The sequence below is a fragment of the Gobio gobio genome (genome assembly GCF_949357685.1).
Source record: "Gobio gobio genome assembly, chromosome: 13".
NCBI classification, from domain to species: Eukaryota; Metazoa; Chordata; class Actinopteri; order Cypriniformes; family Gobionidae; genus Gobio; species Gobio gobio.
Window position 1 is genome coordinate 45,916,935 of NC_137106.1, and position 21,578 is coordinate 45,938,512.

General features: G+C 39.2%; 1 protein-coding gene across 1 annotated transcript; it reads left to right on the forward strand.

Annotated features, from left to right (window-relative positions):
• The first annotated feature begins 1,492 nt into the window (after positions 1–1,492).
• LOC307136630 (uncharacterized protein) lies at positions 1,493–21,371 on the forward strand. Its single transcript, XM_079833824.1, has 3 exons — positions 1,493–1,557; positions 2,706–2,849; positions 17,081–21,371. The coding sequence occupies exons 2-3, from the start codon at positions 2,765–2,767 to the stop codon at positions 18,739–18,741; spliced, it is 1,746 nt and encodes a 581-aa protein (XP_079689950.1). The 5' UTR covers positions 1,493–1,557; positions 2,706–2,764; the 3' UTR covers positions 18,742–21,371.
• Positions 21,372–21,578: the final 207 nt, after the last annotated feature.

Here is a 21,578-nt window from a genome sequence, read left to right on the forward strand (position 1 = left end):
CACATTTATCCAGGCTTGGCACAGCTGAATAAATGATGTCATGTTTGCAAATCTGTTGAAAAAATAAATAAATAATATTAAAATATTAAATTAAAATTAATCTTATTAACCCATCTAAAGTGAAGTAAACTTCAAATAGATGTTAGAAGTTTAACTAAAAGGTTTGGGGTTTAAATCAATTAAATATAATAACCAATGTAGGTTTTATCAGTATTTTTTTTTTTTTTTTAGTAAATATTAATGGCCCAGTCTGACTAAACCTGGATCTTCACCCAACCCTCACAACATGACATCAACAGTAAATATGAAGACATAAAACACAACACATATCCCAATCTGACTGTATGGATGACTCTGGGAGAGTGGATGAACCGGAGAGACAGTGGAGTGGATCAATCTCAGGGAAAGGCTATAGTGACTGAACCGTCTGGATGGGACAATGAACACAAATACTGTGAAAAATAATAAGATGTACTTCATTAAGACACAAAAATGTTAATGCAATGTGTTATTGCTTTATTTATTTGCTACTGCATTAACTGTTCATGTGAACTGTGTTATTAACTTCCCATTGTGTTATTAAATGAATGTCAACAATACAATCAAATCATTCAAAACGTGTGTGGTTTTAGAAGCAGCAGTGAGGTTTTAATTGCATTTGGTAGTTTGTCTGCACTCACAAGTATAAAATCAGGAAAATCATGCAGGCTTGATATGCTAATCGAAATATATCAAACAATATACAGATTACATAATAAAGGTTGAGTATATGGTTTGTTTGGGTTCCTGCACATGTTGGTGTGAAAGGAAATGAAGAAGTAGATATGCTAGCTAAACAATCTCTTAAGTCACCAACAGTAGATTTGCAGATAGCATTAAGTAAAGCTGAGGCTAAAACAATCATAAAGGATCAAATTAAAAAAATATGGCAGGAATATTGGGATATTAATGACACAGGAAGACATTTTTATAATATTCAAAGCTCTGTTGGCATGAAAAGAGAGATGAGTTAAAATAGAAGTGAAGAAAGGATTATCACACGTCTCAGAATAGGACACACAGGGCTTAACAAGACACTTCATCTGTTAGGTAGACATACAAATGGAATGTGTTTACATCGCAATCAACCAGAATCTGTCCAACATGTGATGATGGATTGTAATGCATATGAAAAGGAAAGAAAGGAACTAAAAGAAGTACTTAACAAATTAAAAAATACATTTCACTTTAAAAAACATCCTTGGAACAGCATTGAGGAAAATACATACACAATATTTTTTTTAAAAGAAACAGGTCTGATGGAGCGAGTATAAAGTAAGGGCTAATTTAATTTCTTTCTCTTTTTTTCTCTCTCTCTCTCACATCCTGCCAAATCTTCTTTTCCACACTCCTGTCCAGTAGGTGGCGGTAAAGCACAAACAAGCTGGTTTGCCAACCGCCAATAAAAACATAATAAGAAGCAGCAGAGTGTGAACGGGACTTTTACTTTGTTGTGGTGGTATGACGTCATAAGGCCGCGCCGCGCCCCTCCATCTGTTGAGGTTCGCCTGAAGGAAGGTTTGTGTTTAAAGTGTTTAAAGCGAAACAGAATGAATTATATATTATTAAATGTAACACTGCATTGCTTTATCTAACATTTATCAGCGTTGTGTGAGTAAAGTAACATAAACTCATGAGTGGAGCGTCTCATTTTAATCTTTATCGCGAATCAGTTCAAACCACTGTTCTCTATATAGATCAGTGGTTCAAACATGAATTCAGTCTCTGGCGAGGGACGAGAGAACCGGGCTTTAGACTCTCCGAGTCAATTGAACCAATTGATTCACAACAATTGATTCATTGACTCGAAGTGCTATATTTCGATTTCTACAAATCATTAAATAAATAAGCTGACTAATATATTAAGGGTCTGTATAATTTGAATCACTATATTAATCTGTAGCGTTAGTTTTGAGCGTTTTTGTCTAATCAGATCATTTAGGTCCATTAATCGCTCTGACTGATTAATATATCATTTGGCAGAAATAGAATTCATGAAATTACAGAAATATGACACTTTAAGACATAGTTCAGTAATACTCAAAAGCTGACCATCAGAATTCAACAACCAACCAACTAATATATTGACTCAAACCAATGTCTAAAGTTTTTCTTTGGTGTGATATACTTATTATTTCAAATTAAAAAAGGAGTGAGGAGAGAAGTTATGCTTAAAAACCAAACACTGTGTCAAAAGGCCTGTGAAAATTAGATAATCGAAAAGGTGTTTTGTTAATATCAAAACTGCATCTAAGAAAAAATTGACACCATCAAGTTGTTTAAATCGTTAGTGAAAATATTCAACAGAGCAATTATATTTAATACAAAAATTAAGTCTCCAAACATTTTTTTTTTTAGATCAACTTGATTGAATTAATGATAAATGCAGTAATCAATCGATTAGATCTCTTTTTGATTAAATCTCTTCTCTAAATTAGTTTGGGTTCACATGTTTCCTCATTTGACTGGGAAATTTTTGGGGGATTTCTCAGTCGGTATAGTGTATCAAATAAAACCAAAGAAGTGTCATTTAACATTGTTGACAGAATATATCTTGAGAAAGACACATTAGATATGAGATGTCTCAATTTATAAGTGATGCTCTTTCATTTTAAGTAAATCTTTGTTTCTTGTTTCTTTCTGTTAATTATTCTTATCTTTAACAGGACAAACACAGAAACTCCTGGTGAAGCGACTGAGATCCACGTGACACAATATTATAAAGATGACGTTTATTAAAGAGGAGAGTGAAGACGTGAAGATTGAAGAAACATTGAGAGTCAAACATGAAGAAACTGAGGAACAAATAGGTTGGTTTCATTCTCAAAGCTGAACTCAGTAATTTGTCATTATTTAAATCTCTGAAATGAATGATATTTTTGAAGAATGTCTTATCTCAGTGGCCAGTGAACACCAAACCCCACACAAAAAAGGATTTTTGGACTGTGACTTTTACAGTTGGATTTCAAAAAGGTTTGAAGTTAGGACACCAATGGGGTTGTCCTATAGTTAAGACACTTTTTAGGATTTTTTGTTGAGTTAGGATGCTTCTGTAATACCCGTTTCCTATCCATAGTTAAGATAAGATTAAGCACTTAAGAAAGGTCATTCTGTAATAGGCTTGGTCCTAAATGCGGTCCTAACTGAAATTGCCATGGTTACCAAACAGATAAGATAGGATTCCAAAGTTCAGATGTTTCTGTAATACGCCCATTTACACGCATTTAAATACCCACAGCCCATCCAGCTGTGGGTATTTGTTCACTATCTCACAATCACAGTGTTCACTAGTGTTCACTATCTCACAATCACAGATGTGAAACCTTCGCACGTTCAATTAAATTCAGTGCCTCAAGAAAGCCAGGCTGGCCGAGCAACTTGCATGCCATGGCTGAACCGCCTCAAAAAAAGGTTCAGAAACGAAAATCATCAGTGTTGTGCATTCTACGCTGAAACTGTAGCTTTACAAGCAACTTGTTGTTACATTCAAGCTACAATTTTGAAAAAGTAGTTAACTACACTATAAGTTACTATCAAAAGTAGCTAGCTACATTGAAACTACTTTTCTTTTTTCTTTTACAATGGCATTGTTACAAATAACTGAATAATTGTTAATGAAGAATGTTATAATATTTGGAGTTTCAAGCTACATAATGCAATGTAATTATAATTTCAAAAAGTATGGGGTGAATTCAGGTTGATTGGGACAGTTTTCCCCCAGTCATTTCAATGGCAAAAACTGTCAGAATCATTTGATTTTGAAAACTATCTGATACACACAATACTCAAATATAGCCTATATCTCAAACTGGTTGTCAAAGTGCAAAATGGCTACACGTTTAACATCAGTGCAAGAACAAAATGTATGCGACTTAAATGAAACACTCAGGAATCAGGTTAAACTCACAGCACATGCAGTGAGGAAGCACAGCATTTTGAACAGAAACGCTCTGAGACGTCAGTCCGTTCAAATCCCACTCAGACATGAAATGTATCTGTACTAGTGATGCGCGGGTCGTCTCATAACCCGCGGGCCCCGCGGGTAACCTGCGGGTCGGGTTGGGGCGGGTTAAGAAATCTTCACTTCTTTTGAGGGGCGGGTTGGGGCGGGTCATTAAAAACAAAATAAAAAAATCTATGTATGTTGCCTGCAATTCCCTATAGCCTATATAAAATATTTGGGAGTATCTATTTTCATATTTTATTAGGTTTTTTTGATAAGGTTACAATATGAAAGCCGTAGCAACGTAACTTGCATGATGTCCCCAAGCCTTTGGCATCACGCGGCACGTCATGACAGCTGCGCGCCGAGCAGCTCCCACCACCGGCAGCCACGACAACAAAAACGGAGAGATAAAAGTGAAGATGGAAGACGAGGTGCTGGAGTCTAGCCGAAATAGATTAAACCCTGGTACAGTGGACGCCATTCTTTGTTTGCACAGCGAATGTAAACACGCTATGAACATTTCTGTGTGCTAAATAAAACAAAAGTTTAGTGGTTATGTAGCGTAGGCTATAAACTGCCTATACAAATCTGAAATAAAAAATGGTTAAGCCTTCAAGATCCAAACGCTACTTTGGTGAAAATTAAAGGTTGAAAATCTTTATCATTATCTTGTTATTAATATGACCTGATTTATGATTAATGGTCGCGGATGCGGGGCGGGGCGGGTTTTAAAATTGATACACTGGTGCGGTGCGGGCTGGGGCGGGCCAAATAATTTCATAAAAGCAGGACCCGCGGGTTGGAAAAAAAGCCGACCCGCGCATCACTAATCTGTACTGTAGCCTACTATACTTGTAGCCATTAAACAATGTTTTTGTTTCATATATATTATAATGTTATTTTTAAATGTCATCTGATTATGAAAAGTGCAAAGATGCGAGTGGGTCAGAAATTATTTTGACCACTTCATTAAGTTTTGTTTGGTAGAAGGCCTTTCTTTAAAGTGAATTTCGTTTTGTATAAATTGTATCTTAATTTTAACCCCTAGGAGTCTGAGCTGTTTTGGGGCCCTTTAGAAGTTGACATGCTCTGACATTTGTGCTTTTTTCAGTTGCTTATTAACACATTAATTGCAAAAGTGTATTTACACTGTATTCAGCACAAACTGGACTACCATAATATGTGAGCAACATGTATGTACATGCTTGTATTTTTGAGAGAATAATGTTTATGCATGATTTTTATTTTTTTTTAAATTAAGGCCTCAAAACACATAATAGATATGTGTCCACAAGACTTTTGACTTAAGGCCCCGTTCACATCGCAAGTCTTAATGCTCAATTCAGATTTTTTGCTCAGATCCGATTTTTTGTTCGGCTGTTCACATTACCTTTTAAAGGGGTTGTAAACCACGATTTCACTATTCTAACTTTAGCTAACGTGTAATGTTGCTGCTTGAGCATAAACAACATCTGCAAAGTTACAACGTTCAAAGTTTAAAGCAAAGGGAGATATTTGCTTTTAAAGAAATCAGTTTCTAAGGACTACAGCAAACGGCCGCTAGGGACTACTACACATTCACCCAGGTTTTGCTGACATCACCAGGCCCAATATTTACATAAACCCCTCCTCCGGGGAATATGAAATAAGGGGGGCGAGGCAATTTTGTATCGCCGCGGGGAAGCGTTAGTAGGCTGTGTTTTTGCCGCAATGCCGAAGAAACGCTGTTATTTTCATCCGGATTGCAGGTCTGGGGTACTTGCTCTGTTCAGCCTTCTTGGGAAGGGGGTGCGTTGCAGAGCGTTTAACATACAGCATGTTATATGCACGTGTGTTTGAGTCAGCGGGGAATCAGGCGCACGCAGGGCTCCCTGCATCCACCGTCTTCGCGATTTCAATGCCAGATTTGCACAATGTCAGCTGCGTGAAAAAAACACTGCCGGTGCGTGGATGCACGACGCGCGCGCTGCACATTTCACGGAGGACAACACAAACTTCCACAAACTTCGCGAGTTCAATACAGGATATGCACAACGGCTTGTCCTGAAAGCTGGATTTACAAACAGAAGCTGTTCACGGGCCACAACCTGTAAGTCTGATTTATTTTTCATCGATGTGTTTTCCTGTAATAGGTTGTAGCAAGGAAGTAAACAGATGACAACGCTGTTCTGCAAACCAGTCTGTTAAATGCTCATTCATACTTAACGTTATCCGACGTACACCTATCGTTACAAACACTAACGTTAAAATCTCAACAGCGAACCTGGCATTAGTGTAAATGATTCTTTGATTAGAGCTTTTATGTATTGTTTATCTACAGGCATGCTAAACATGCTTCTGTGTGTGATTTAACTTACTAGTTAAAGCCAGTGCTTAGTGTTTGTTTTGGGTTAGTTCTTGCGACAGATATTTGGCTATAATCGTTCTAAAAATACAAAAGTTAAAGTGCCATTCAGTAGCGATCATTATAGATCCGCAGTCTTTACTCTCGAGGACTGAACAGGTTCTGCTCGATCATCTTCACTCAAATGTTCTGGGTCTGATTCGGGCGGTAAGGGGCGTGACGTTTCCGACGTGCACTGCGGTTAGCGAATCACAACACACTGGGCCAGCTAACCAATCTGAGCCCACTGCGTATTTTTGAGGGACTGGCTTCATACAACCCGGAAAGCATCAGACCGTTTTACAAGGAGGGACAGAGCAGTGTAGAATAAAGGTCAAATATATGAAAAATAAGGCAATTTTTTTTAAAACGAAGCATGAACATATGTTACAGTGCACCCCACAAACACAATCAAGCCTTCAAAAGAATGTGTTTTACCACCCCTTTAAAATGTGGCCTATATCTGATTCCAGTGTGAACTGTTTGAGGTTTCAAACTAACCCGCATGCGCAAAAGAACAATAACAATGACGTCAGACTCAGCACGCTATTGCACTGAAGTTCGGGAGGTTATGGAGAATTTAAATTTACCTTTAAGACTCTTCACTTTCCTTCTTCTGTGTCCCCGTTCTTCCATTTCGTGTGCTATTTTTTTTTTTTTTAAACGGAGCGGTTACGGTAGGATCTTTCTAGTTAGCTTGAATTGAAGTATCTCCCCATATACTAATTAGGTCTAACACCTCACTCTCCCTCCATTGACACGCTTCATCGCTGTTCTCCATATCTAGTCAAGTTTTTAATGTTACTGTCTGTGTCTGTTGTGTCTAGGGCTAACTCGCTGGCGCATAATTGTGACAAATGTCGACGTAGATTGACGTAAAAGTCGCATCAAATTCGCCTTGGTTGTTCACACTGCGGCCACATTGAAAAAAAATCAGATCTGTGTTTGATTCTGGACCACATATGTATGTGGTCTAAATCTGATTTGAAAAAATCAGATCTGGGCAAGATTTGAGTGTTCACACTACCTCTGAAGAAGTCTGACCTGGTCACTTGACCCCAAAAAATCGGATTTGGGCAAGTGTGAACGGGGCCTAATGGGTGTTGTTGCCTAGAGTTTTTGCTTCAAACTGAGAATCATTGAGCCTACTCATTTACATAAAACAATACACTGATTTAAAATTTGTAAGACACATTTTCTTTACAAAGTCAGCATGCAAGGAGGCGTGAACGAGCTTCAGGTATGTGACTGAGAGGGAGCTAAGCAACAGAACAAAGGAAATTTATATTTTTTGTAGTTTATTTAGAATGTAGTCAACAAAGGCCTATCATATTTTAAATGATCAAAAGATTTGACTACCCTGCAAAAATGCTCTTATTTAGTTTTTTTAATTGTTTCCAGTCAAAATATTTAAAATACTTAAATCAAGATTCATTTACTAGATAAGTAACATTTCTGGGGGGAAAAAAAATCAAAATGAAGTGAGTTTTTGCTCTAAAACACAAATGTATGAGATTAAAACCATGTTTTTACTCCAAACTTACTTTTATATCAAGTCAAATGTTTTAAATAACCTTCTGTGATCTCATTTGGCTCAGAAAATATATCATTATACAATTTACAATTATAAAAGCTATGTCGAATAACATTGCATTATAAATATAATCTATTATGAAAACACCCAACATGGTATAGAACACAGATAAACCATATATTGTCGTGATTGTGTGTTTATTGTCTTTATACGTGTCTATCTGCATGTTAGAGCGATCTCAGGAAGCTTTGTTTATGTCAGGGAGAATGTCACATGGTATATATCTTCTTCGTCTATGCCATATATGGACTACATGTGCACGGAGTGCCCTCTGGCTGCCAGTATGAACTGAAAACACAACACATCAGAGTATCCAGCGCTCATAATGATTACATCTGCTCATTTTGGGTAAAGATTGAATAAATAACACTTCTCTGTATAGAAATTTGACACAGTCATATGAGAATCTATCAATATTTCTCCTCATCTGCACACTTTTGAGCTAAAAGCCCTGAGGGATGTTCTTTTGTCGCGAGTCTTCATGACGAGCATAGAGGAGTTTTTTTATGAACGAGAGCAGCTGACGCTCATATTGCAATCAAAAGGTACCAACGGCGGTTTTCATATTCATAACTCCGGCATATATTATCAAATTACGGTCACTATAAGACTTTGAGAATAAAACGGAGGTAAAAAATGGAAGCTTGAGTCTTAGATCTTTTTAATGGTGTATAGTTTGTCAAGGTAATTACTTACATCTGACAGTAATTTTGAGCTAATTTAAACAAAGAAAGCTTCAGTGTGTCCTCGTGCAGTTTTTGCGTTTAATATTCACAGATGCTAACAGAATAAACTTAGCCTACCTCAAACTCAGCGGCGGAATCCGTTGCTCTCAGAAATGAACAGCTTTTCATGAGGTTATTCCAGGATTATTCCTCAACGTGTCTCAAAACAATGTAGCTGGAGTGTAGCGCTGCACTTTATTTGAGTTGAGTTGAGTTATTTGGGTTGATGTGTGGGCGTCGACTCTGGATCGCCTCAGTATTTGAATCTCAATAGAATGTGCGCTCTGTGGGTGTGGTCGCATTAGCGTATAATGAGACACTCAGGAACGATTTACATCTCTCTGTTTTCAAACAGATTACATAAACACAGAATATTTGTTTTCGATTTGGTTTATATTATTTAAACCCTGACATTTCAACGTTTCTTTAGACATATATCTCATGTTTGTGTGATAAGTCTTCACTAAGCTAGAGGTCATTTTCTGAAGACTATCTGAATGAATGTCTTTGACAGAGAGGCTGCAGATTGCGCATCCTGTTTTGCTTTCTTTATTTAGCAAAAAGCACAACATTTTGTTTTTATTGTGACTGTACACAAAAAAAAGAAACTTAACAGATTATAATGATGTATAACACTTAAAAAAACGACAGAGTTATTTGAGTCTCTTTGACATTGATAAGAAAAAAAGCGAGTCGATCGCGCCGGCGCAACCGCCGACTCGAGGGGGTTAATCAATGTTTCATCAGCCAATTGCCTGGATTCAATAAATAAGAAGCAAATAAGCTATATCAGACATGGTGGCGCCGGAACGATCTTGCATTGCACATGAACTGGAGTTTTTTTTGTATTAATACTATTCAATTGAAATATTAAATAAAGCAAACCCCCCACAAAAACATAATCCGACTCGTCCCGCTCCACCGCATCTTCCCTCGCCCAGCGATTGAAGTGCCTTAGAAATAGAACGCTCAGTTTACTTTTGGAAATTTGTTGTGTTGTGTCGCGTCTCGCCACAATGTAGAAATCATTGGGTTGATGGTTGTACTCATAACATTTCTTCAAGGTTGGCAGATCTGGGTTAGTTTCCTTAAGAGGTATTCAGATGCATGCTATATAATTAATATAGTTATATTAATACTAGGGATGCACCGAATCCAGGATTTGGGTTTGGATTCGGACGAATATTGGGCTTTTTGACGGGGTTCGGTTTGTGCCGAACCTTAGAATTTTTTTTCCTCTGAACCGAACCCTATGCTTGTACTATGAACGTAATGACGCCGCCGTTGATTACAGGAAGGTGTTTACTAGGTGGACCATTCGAATGCAGTTGGGAGTAGGCTATGAGAAAGTGAAAATGGAACTCGTGAACAGAAAACGTGTAGTTTGGCAGTACTTTCAGTCAAAAGAAGGCGATTCAAGTCGAGCTACATGTTCAATTTGCAATGCCGATTTGTCTCGTGGTGGCAAGGACCCCAAACAATAGCCGCTGTTAAAACATTTGCGTATGAAATATCCGAAAGAATATGAGTTGTGCTTGAAGAAATCTACAGACGGAAGGACAGTCATCCTGGCATAATGTTGCCTATTCTTAATCAAAATTAAATTAAATTAAAAATACACTGCTTCATGCTCATTTCGGTTAATTTCCCCGATTATTAACAGTTAACTGATAAGATTTTAGTATTGAATTGGAATTAAATAAAAATATGATTGACAAGTTAAAAAGACAGGTTTCTTTTCACAGGTTTCTTTTACCATGCAAACGGCAGCATACAGATCAGATCAAATAAAAATTAAAAAAATAAAATAAATAGGCCTACACTAAATATTTTTCACTTAAATAATTACCAAATTAAGATGACAAAACGAAAATACACTGAATTACTTTGAAGAACCGGAATTTTTTTTTTTTTTGTCAAAAAAAACAGCAGGCCTACCTCAATCCACACCTTGTATGTGTGTTTTTTTATTTTTATGTATAATGTCTTAAGTGATGTGGGTTAGTCTGGAGCGCAGCCTGTTGACAGTTAAACCCACGGCAGAAAACACCCTCTCAACTTTGTTTATACTTTCGTCTGTATCCACAGGGCAAGCCTCCACTGACTGAGCGCGCGCCTTTGTGTTGTTCTGTGAAACGAAAGGGGGCGACTCGGGGTAATTGTTCTATAAACCATCAGGAAACAGCGGCGAGAAGAATATACGTGACAATGTTTACTTTAGCAAACTTGAGCAAAACCACACTACGAAAAGCTTTAAACAAGGCTTCAGATGGCACAGATGTCCCGGGAATACAGAGATAACACCTCGCTAGAGTAGACAGCGCCTTTGATTTGCTTTCCACCAGTCAGGAGCCTGTACTTCTGCTGTATCTTAGAGTTTTTCTCCATTGGTTTGGCTCATTTCTTGAAACAGAAATTACATTCTCAAAATTGTAAGATAATTTGGCAAAACAGTCTTACAGTTCAGCACAACACTATAGCTCACTTGCAAAAGCTAATATCTCTCCCAAAACTGTTCACTCATGCTTCAGAACTAAATTCCTTTCCCATATAAATAGTCAGTGCCACCAAAATAGCAAAGATCCTTCTCAATTGCTTTGGCTCATTTCTTGACACAGACCGGACGTTCTCAACACTCTTGGTGCTTTTGCCAAAATAACGTGGATGGCTCGGCACAACACCATGGTTCACCTGCAAAAGCTCATGCCTCTCCCAAAACAGTTCACTCATGTGTCAAAACTAAACTTCCTTCTCATTTAAACAGTCAGTGCCCCCAAAATGCTTCGTCCCTTTGGCATTGTGTAAGCACTGCAAGTCAAAATGTTTAGATGTTTTGTCACTATGGCAGAGGACCATTGAAATATCCCTCATGTCCACCTTTCAGTCTTAGCCCAGTCCTTAATTTTTGTCTAGCTAACAGAATACAATTATAAAACTGAAAAAAAGAAAGAATTTTAGGGTAAGAGTAGCCTCCAAGGTTTGACATCACACATTGCACTCATACTGCCAAGGAAATTGTAACCATTATCATTCACACACATAAAGTAACTTCCATACATCAGAGTAAAAAGAAAATGTATACAACATAATATACTGTAATATAACACAAACAAAAAAACAATGAAAATGACCGTCCTCACCCTCCTGGCCATCCACACGCTGCTGTTCTCAATCTTTCTGTAAACACTTGTAATATTGTAAAATTTCTACTTTTCTAATGATATAATCTGGGTTTGATTTTTTTCAGAGATAATGTTAGAGTAAAGTATATGAATATATTGACCAAACAGTACACACAAGACCAGTACTGCATATTGATGAAAATATTTATTTCTCTCCACATTTGTAAAATCATTCGATTCATTCATGCATTTTCAAAGGTTTGTTTTTTATATCTGCTGAGGTTGGGCTGAAGTCTCTGTCCAGCCTCTCTCAATGTCAACCCATGGGTACTCAGTAGAATCGCATCTGATAAATTTGGTCCCGGTCTTCTTTGACCACATCCTACTCCAGGTCTATCTCTTCCTACCCCCCTCTTCCCCTTCCCCTCTCTACCTCTCTCATCCCCCCTTCCCCTCTCTTCCCCTCTCTTCCCCTCTCTACCCCTCTCTTCACCTCTCTACCCCTCTCTACCCCTTCCCCTCTCTACCCCTCTCTACCCCCTTCCCCTCTCTACCCCTCTCTACCCCCTTCCCCTCTCTACCCCTCTCTACCCCTTCCCCTCTCTACCCCTCTCTACCCCCTTCCCCTCTCTACCCCTCTCTACCCCCTTCCCCTCTCTTCCCCTCTCTACCCCCTACCCCTCTCTACCCCTTCCCCTCTCTACCCCTCTCTACCCCTTCCCCTCTCTACCCCTCTCTACCCCCCTCTACCCCTCTCTACCCCCTTCCCCTCTCATCCCCCCTTCCCCTCTCTTCCCCTCTCTTCACCTCTCTACCCCTCTCTACCCCTTCCCCTCTCTACCCCTCTCTACCCCCTTCCCCTCTCTACCCCTTCCCCTCTCTACCCCTTCCCCTCTCTACCCCTTCCCCTCTCTACCCCTTCCCCTCTCTTCCCCCTTCCCCTCTCTTCCCCCTTCCCCTCTCTTCCCCTCTCTACCCCTTCCCCTCTCTACCCCTCTCTACCCCTTCCCCTCTCTACCCTCTTCCCCTCTCTACCCCTCTCTACCCCCTTCCCCCTTCTTCCCCTCTCTACCCCTTCCCCTCTCTACCCCTCTCTACCCCCTTCCCCTCTCTTCCCCTCTCTACCCCTCTCTACCCCCTTCCCCTCTCTTCCCCTCTCTTCCCCTCTCTACCCCCTTCCCCTCTCTTCCCCTCTCTACCCCTCTTCCTCCACGGGCTCCCCCTCTCATCCCCACTCTTCCTCTTCCTCAAGCAGGCAGTTGCCCTTGTTCATTTACTTGGCCAGGTGTCTCCATGTTCAGAAATTGTACTGGTCCTGCATGGTCAAGCTCTTTACATACATGTTTGGCAGCATTCACAGTCATGGACAGCACCTGTCAGGTAACTAAACATACTGTTTGATTGGTCATCTGAGATGTGTGAAAGTCCTCCTTCATTAGTCAAGTTCTAGTTTCACCTGACTGTCAATTGCTGTAATACATTTATCAAATGTTCCAAGTGATTCATATATGGTATTCATGGTATTATGTTCTTGACTAATTTTGACAATTGAACAGACTATTGTGCATGTGATGACTTATACAATGAAATGACGCTGATACGTTTTGGAGCGAACGACCATTAGACTGAGAATCAAACAATCAGTTTAGATCAACAAGATCTATGCACTTGCAAACTGTGCTAAATGTAGGCTACCTGTACTTAATCATTTGCAAAGATGTACTGAGACATTGAGTCATGAACTTAGACATTTGCAATTTGATGAAATTAATGAGAAATGCTATTCTGTTGTGAACAATTGCCAAGTGGTTTGGAGATTTGTCCATGTTGTTTTGAGAATGTAATTTCTGTTTCAAGAAATGAGCCAAACCAATGGAGAAAAACTGTAATACCGCGTAGCATATTTTGCAAGTAACTTCATCGCCCTTTCTGTCGAAATGGTCCCACACAGTAGGCTTCTTCTTTCCCATTGCTTCAGTTTGTAAAATATGTCTGGTCAGACATCTCTGTGAGAGAACAAATAACGTTACAGCATATTTTTCTTTAACCATGCAACAAACAAACAAACAAAAAGCGTTAAAAAAATCTTTAAACCGTTTAACTGATAGTATTAATCAGTCAAAGTTCTTACTTTCAGTTAATGGTTAAACGGTCAATATGAGCATCCCTGCACTGCTGTGGACATTGTTTACTTCATTAATGTGTTTACAGTGATAATGGACTGAGGATGGGAGTAGGATTTGGTATTCGGTTTCGGATTCGGCAGAATCTTAACCAGTGGATTCGGTATTCGGTCGAACCCCAAAAATCTGGATTCGGTCCATCCTTAATTAATACAAAATAAATTATACAGTATTATGTATTCATTCAAAATTTATTTTATTTAATTGTATTTTATTGTCATCTCACACATGGATCTGCATTCAATTAATTAGCATCAAACAAACAATATAATCCTTATTCAGTGAATAAAGATTACTTATCAAATAAAAAGGTTGAAAAAAGTATTGCACAACCACCAAATAGGATATGCACTAAGTAGGTTATGTAAATCACCATTAAATGGACTGCATTTATATAGCGCTATTAACAGACCAATGGCCATCCAAAGCGCTTTACATTTGCCTCAGGCCTAGTCCACACGTACACGGGTATTTTTATAACCAGAGTTTTTCCTCCTCCGTTTTAAAAAACAATCGCGTCCACACAAGCACGGTTTAAAAAAAATCTCCGTCCACATGAAAACGCAAAACCGCGCAATGATTGGCTGCTTGATTTCCACATGGGTCCCATCCACGGCACCGATGCACTGAGGGATGCCATGGGCTCAGTGAAACCCTTCTACAAGTTTACTTTGGAATCAGTGACAGGTAACTGTATATACAAAGGGGCAGGGCTCAAGTGGACTGCTTCACACACTTGCCTTACTATGTTGTATTATTGTATTCTGGCGCCTCTGTACTGCAATACAATGAGATAACTGCGCATGTATCTGTATATGTAATAAGCGCTGTTAACAGAGTTATTAAAAGTTACGTCCGACATTGCATAGACTCCACTCATGTATAAACAAAAGCGATAACGGTGCACATTTCGACTTAACAAGCCGAAATCTCCGGTTTCACCGTCTACACGACAGCGCTGTAACCGGAGTTTCTAAAAAACTTCACCCTGGCCGGAGTTTTCAAAAAAGTCCGGTTTCAGTAACCGGATACTGCGTTTGCGTGTGGACGAACAGCCAAACCGCGTAGAAAAAGCTGCGGTTTTGAAAATACCCGTGTTCGTGTGGAGAGGGCCTCACATTCACCCATTCACACACCGACAGCGGTGTCAGCCATGCAAGGCGTCAGCTCATCGGGAGCAGCTGGGATTAGGTGTCTTGCTCATGGACACCTCGACACTTGGTCAGGTGAAACCCGGGATCGAACCCCCAACCTTCCAGTTTGTAGACAACCTACATGAACCACTGAGCCACTGCCGCCCCTTCATTAAACAAAAGAAGAAGGAAGTTGAATGGCATGCTTTTTCTTAGCGTCTGTTTCCATGGTGAATCATTGTTCTTTATCAAGATGATGTGTGGCGCTGCAGGCATCGGAGTGAATTTCTTTTTCAGTCTTCTCTTAAGCTGGGCATACACTGTGCGATTTTCATCCGATTTCGAGTCGAATTCTGAATAATTAAAAAATTATTTTCAGCTTTATCGTGCGTCGTTTGTCGTGAGGTGTTCATGCAGTGTACAGGGGGAAACGAGACGCGATAAACCTCTCCCGATCGGCAATCGATGGTCGGATGAATTTCTGGCTCCTCGTGAGGTTATTAAACAGCTAAAGCAGAGCTACGAACTGATTGCTCTATTTCTCATCACTGCGCCTGCGCGGAAGCAGAAGTTGAACCATTTCATTTTTAATGCAGCAAGAAAGAAAACGAAAGGAGGGAGATCTTTAAGTTCTGTAAGCAGTTATCAAATAGCAGTAATTAGCAAATTGTTGCTTGCCTCCAGTTCGTGTTGTAAAATGGATAATCGAAGACGTTCAAACCGCCGTGTTTAGCCTATGATCAGTGCCTCTTTTATTCATTTTACTTTGAATATTAATTTACTTGTTTTACTTTCACAAATTATTTTATTTACTATTATTTAATATTTACTTAATTTTATCATCATGGAAAAATGTGAACCGTTGTCCATCATTTGACAAAAGAAAAGAATGACAAAATGTCACGGCGCAATATAGATTTTTTTTAACTTTTCGTTTTAAATCATGAATGCGAGTCAGTGGATATCACAAAAACGCAATGTGCGCGAAAGTCGGTGAAGGTGAAACTAAAATCTGACGAGCTTTCGGCGCATATTATCACAGAGACAAGATTCATCTTCTTTAAAATATGCTGATATGCCTATAACTGTCTTATTTTTTTTATATTTTTATAAAAATTTATATTCTTAATATTTCTCTTGTGGCCCATATTGTGAAACAAATTAGAAGAGAAGTATAGGCCCATTTCGTGTTAAACAAGTTGTTTTTGAAATAAAGCTGCTCTTACTTTCTGATATTATTGCAGTGTTATGAAATATTTTAGACTGATAATCATTTTAATTATAGGCCTATAATTCCTTGTTTAATTGGGCAAAATGTATTTAAATAATGAGGAGTAAGCTAATCTATCTATTCTTTTATTATGCAGAGTATCGGTTATGCATTGATGTTATAAAATTAGCGCGGGGCAATAAATGTAATATCAATTTAATAATAAAAGTAGGCCTACCCTAATAATAATGTTCATTTATATACATAAATTGTAAATGCTAAATGCTCTTGATATGGATAGCTGATGCATTTGATAGTCTATCTCTCTATTATAGGCTTTTTCGCGCATATTACACTCGTACAGTGTGAGCAGACAAGTCGCGCTCGACGATCGGACCGCACAGTGTGAGCACATAAACCGTGAGCTTTGGCTTTACATCGCATGTGATCTACTCGTACAGTGTGAGTAGGTAACCTTGCTGAAATCAGCCAGAAATCGCACAGTGTATGCCCAGCTTTAGGGGTAAAAAGAAGGTGCTCCTCAGCTATTTCGAAGGACATTGTTATGGATAGGATATCAATGTCCCCCAAATAAACTCCTGGGCCTTCTGCACTCTGTCCCCGTTTTCCCCCAGTGCGACACCCTTGTATGTTGGTTTTGATCATTTACATGTCTAAATGTTTTGTTGTCTGTTGCTTTTTGCCATTTAAATGGTTTTGATTTCCATTTCTCTTTTCACCTTAGACCTGATGGTGCTGAAAGAGGAGAGTGAAGTACTGAATGAAATGGAAGAGAAAGATCAATATAGGAATCAGGATTTCATAACTGGAGAAAAAACTTTTAGTTGCTCACAGGCTGGAAAGACATTGTCACGAAAAAGGGCTAAAAGTAAGGGAACTAGAAGTAATTTCACCTGCCAACAGTGTGGAAACAGATTCACTCTAAAAAAAGACCTTAACAGGCACATGAGAATTCACAATGGAGAGAAGGGTTATACCTTCCAACAGTGTGGAAAGAGATTCGTTCCAGGAGTAAGCCTTAAAAGACACATGAGAGTTCACACTGGAGAGAAGGCTTACATGTGCACTCAATGTGGAAAGAGTTTCACTAAAAAACAACACTTTGTAGAACACACAAGGATTCACACTAGAGAGAAGCCATTCACCTGCCAACAGTGTGAAAAAAGTTTCAACCGAAAAGGAAACCTTAACAGGCACATGAGAGTTCATAATGGAGAGAAGCCTTACACTTGCCAACAGTGTGGAAAGAGTTTCGAACAACATGAAAACCTTAAAGTCCACATGAGAATTCACTCTGGAGAGAAACCTTTTACATGCCTACAGCATGGAAAGACTATTGCTGAAAAAGGAAGCCTTAACCAGCACATGAGAATTCACACTGGAGAGAGACCCTACACATGCCCTCACTGTGGAAAGAGTTTCACTACGAAACATCACTTTGTAGACCACATAAGGATTCACACTGGGGAGAAGCCGTTCACCTGCCAACAGTGTGGAAAGAGTTTCAACCGAAAAGGAAACCTCAACAGGCACATGAGAGTTCACACTGGAGAGAAGCCTTATACTTGCCAAAAGTGTGGAAAGAGTTTCAACCGAAAAGGAAGCTTTAACATGCACATGAGAGGTCACACTGGAGAGAAGCCTTACGTGTGCCCTCAGTGTGGAAAGAGTTTCAATAAACATGGACATCTTAAAGTCCACAAAAGAATTCACTCTGGAGAGAAGCCATACACCTGCCAACAGTGTGGAAAGTGTTTCGATCAACGTGAAACCTTTAAAGTCCACATGAGACTTCACTCTGGGAAGCAACTCTACACATGCCCTCAGTGTGGAAAGAGTTTCACTAAAAAACATCACTTTTTAGACCACATAAGGGTTCACACTGGAGAGAAGCCGTTCACCTGCCCACAATGTGGACAAAGTTTCAACCGAAAAGGAAACCTTAACAGGCACATGAGAGTTCACACTGGAGAGAAGCCTTACACTTGCCAACAGTGTGGGAAGAGTTTCGAACAACATGAAAACCTTAAAGTCCACATGAGAATTCACTCTGGAGAGAAACCTTTTACATGCCCACAGTATGGAAAGGCTATTGCTGAAAAAGCAAGCCTTAACCGGCACATGGGAATTCACACTGGAGAGAAACCCTACACATGCCCTCACTGTGGAAAGAGTTTCACTACGAAACATCACTTTGTAGACCACATAAGGGTTCACACTGGAGAGAAGCCGTTCACCTGCCAACAGTGTGGACAAAGTTTCAACCGAAAAGGAAACCTTAACAGGCACATGAAAGTTCACATTGGAGAGAAGCCGTTTACATGTGGTAGGAAAAGTATTAAGTATAAAATAGCCCTGAAGTACCACATGAGTATTCATGTATGAGAGAACTGGTTTTATATGTCATCAGTATGGTATGAATTTCACAGACAGAAAACGTCTCATGTTTGAGAGACCGTATAATGTGCTGATTATTTTTATGGTACTAAGGCCCAATCCCAATTCTATTTTATACCCCTTCGCCTTCCCCTACCCCTACACCTACCCGTTCCCCTTGCCCCTTGAAACAGAGTGCCAAGGCGTAGGGGTGAAAATATTCCCCTAAGAAATGGGACACCACTACTATACCATTACACCTCATCATACCCCGTTTCTTTTATTATAAAATCCTGTGACATTTAACCAGTATGAAGTGAGTAGGCTATATCTAACAGAAATCAGGCGCGAGCACGTTTAACAAATTACTCACTCCCAACAGAGTTTTGCGCCGTATTTGGACTTAATAAAATGCCGCTCGTTTTCAGTTCAAAAACATATGAGCCAGAGTTTCCTAAGATGATACAGAATGATACAGAACATACAAAACTAGTGAAGCCGCTTTTCCATTGGACCAAACTGTTCTCTTTGTTTATTAACCGTTCCATTCCGTGCTGATCCGAGCCGACCGGTACGGTTATGGTTTCGTTATCTACTGTGGTGCTGCGATAATGTTCATACGTTATACGTCAAGTCAGTCGTTGCCTTGGTAACGCGAGAGTTTACAGATGATATGTATTGTAAATATCGACTGCGTTATGAAGGATGACCAGATATATATTTTTAAACTATTATTAATATGAGTTCAAATCCCGCAAATAGTGCGTTTAGCAAGCTACGGAGAAACGGCAGCCAGGCGACACGCAAGTGATCGATCCCGAGTGGCAACACACACACATTCCAGCAGCACGGTAGTCGGTGGAGGGAAACTCCTCATACCCCTTCGTTCGAAGTGTGGTCCTGAAAAATCTTCGTTTGAAGGGCTATCTGGCCCTTACCCCTACCACTCCAGCCAAAAAAGAATCGAGACACCCCTACCCCTTCACGTGAACGCGCAAAACGAAGGGGTAGGGGAAAGAGAAGGGCTAAGGGGTAGAAATGGGATTGGGCCTAAATGTCCAGTGTCCTGTCTAGTGACTGTGAGAGGAGTAAAGAAGCCAGAGTCAAAAATGTCTATATTATATTATTAAGTGTATATATTATTAATAGCAGTCCAACATCACTAACCAGTCACTGCTTTTGGTAGAAATTATTTATTTACATGGCAAATATTTTATTAGTAGGTTTAGTAGAGTAATAGAAAACCAACAGACCCAGCAGTCATGACATGCATGCAGCTGATTTGATGTAATTGAATCATTAATTGAAAAGGGCGTGTTCAAAAAAATAGCAGTGTGGAGTTCAATGAGTGATCAATTAGAGGTTATTCTGTGAAGAAATTGGTGTCAAGCAAGTGGCCCTTATTTAAGGACAAAGGCAGCAAATGTTGTCCTGTGCATTTCTCTCTGGAAATCCTGAGTAAAATGGGCCGTTCCAGACATTCTACAGAAGAAAAGCATTTGATTAAAAAGTTGATTAGAGAGGGGAAAACGTATAAAGAAATGCAGAAAATGATAGGCTGCTCAGCTAAAATTATATCAAATGCTTTAAAATGGCATCCAAAACCAGAAAGACGTGGAAGAAAACGGAAAACAACCAATCGAATGGATCGAAGAATAGCCAAAATGGCAAAGATCAACTCCAGGGAAATCAAAGAAAATCTAAAGTTACCTGCGAGTACTGTAACAATTAGAAGACACCTACGTGAAACCAAGCTCTCGGCAAGAAGCCCCATCAAAGTCCCATTATTGAAAAAAAAAAAAAACGTGCTGAAGAGATTTGCCAAAGAACACATTGACTGGCCTAAAGAGAAATGGCACAATTTTTGTGGACTGATGAAAGCAAGATTGTTCTTTTTAGGTCTAGGGGCCGCAGACAGTTTGTCAGACGACTCCCAAATACTGAATTCAAGTCACAGTACACTGTGAAGACAGTGAAGCATGGTGGTGCAAGCATCATGATATGGGGATGTTTCTCATACTTTGGTGTTGGTATTTATCGCATTCCAGAGATCATGGATCAGTTTGAGCACATCACAATACTTGAAGAGGTCATGTTGCCTTATGTCAAAGAGGAAATGCCCTTGAAATGGGTGTTTCAACAAGACAACGACCCTCAAACACACCAATACGCGAGCAGCATCTTGGTTCCAGACCAACAAGATTAACGTTATGGAGTGGCCAGCCCATTAGAAAACTTGGTGACATCAAAAATGCTGTTTCTGCAGCAAAACCAAGAAATGCAGAGGAATTGTGGTATGTAGTGAAATCGTCCTGGGCTGGAATACCTGTTCACAGATGCCAGAAGTTGGTTGACTCCATGCAACACAGATGTGAAGCAGTTCCTAGAAACCGTGGTAAATATTAGTTCAGTGATTGACAAGAAAGTTAAATCCTTAAGCATTCTTCAGTTTATACAGTAAATGTTTGAATTTGTAAAGAAAACTGCAGACACTGCTATTTTTTGAACAGCCTAATATTCCTTTTTCTTCACTTTCTGTAAACTAATAACAAATGTGATATATTTTTCTTCATGTTTTGATTTAGAATAGAATGTGCAGTGTTCCCAATGCATTTGCGTGTATTGAAATAAAAGTTATTATAAGGATTTTGAGCTTTACTCACTTTTTTAAAATTTGTTTTCCCCTCTCTAATCAACTTTTTAAAGACCTATTTTACAAGAAAATTATTTATTTACAATATGCAAGGGTCTGAAAATAGCATGAGAAGGGGAAAATTGGTTTACAATGAAGAAATAAACAAAAAAATATACTATTTACACATATACAAAAAAAGTTATTATACATT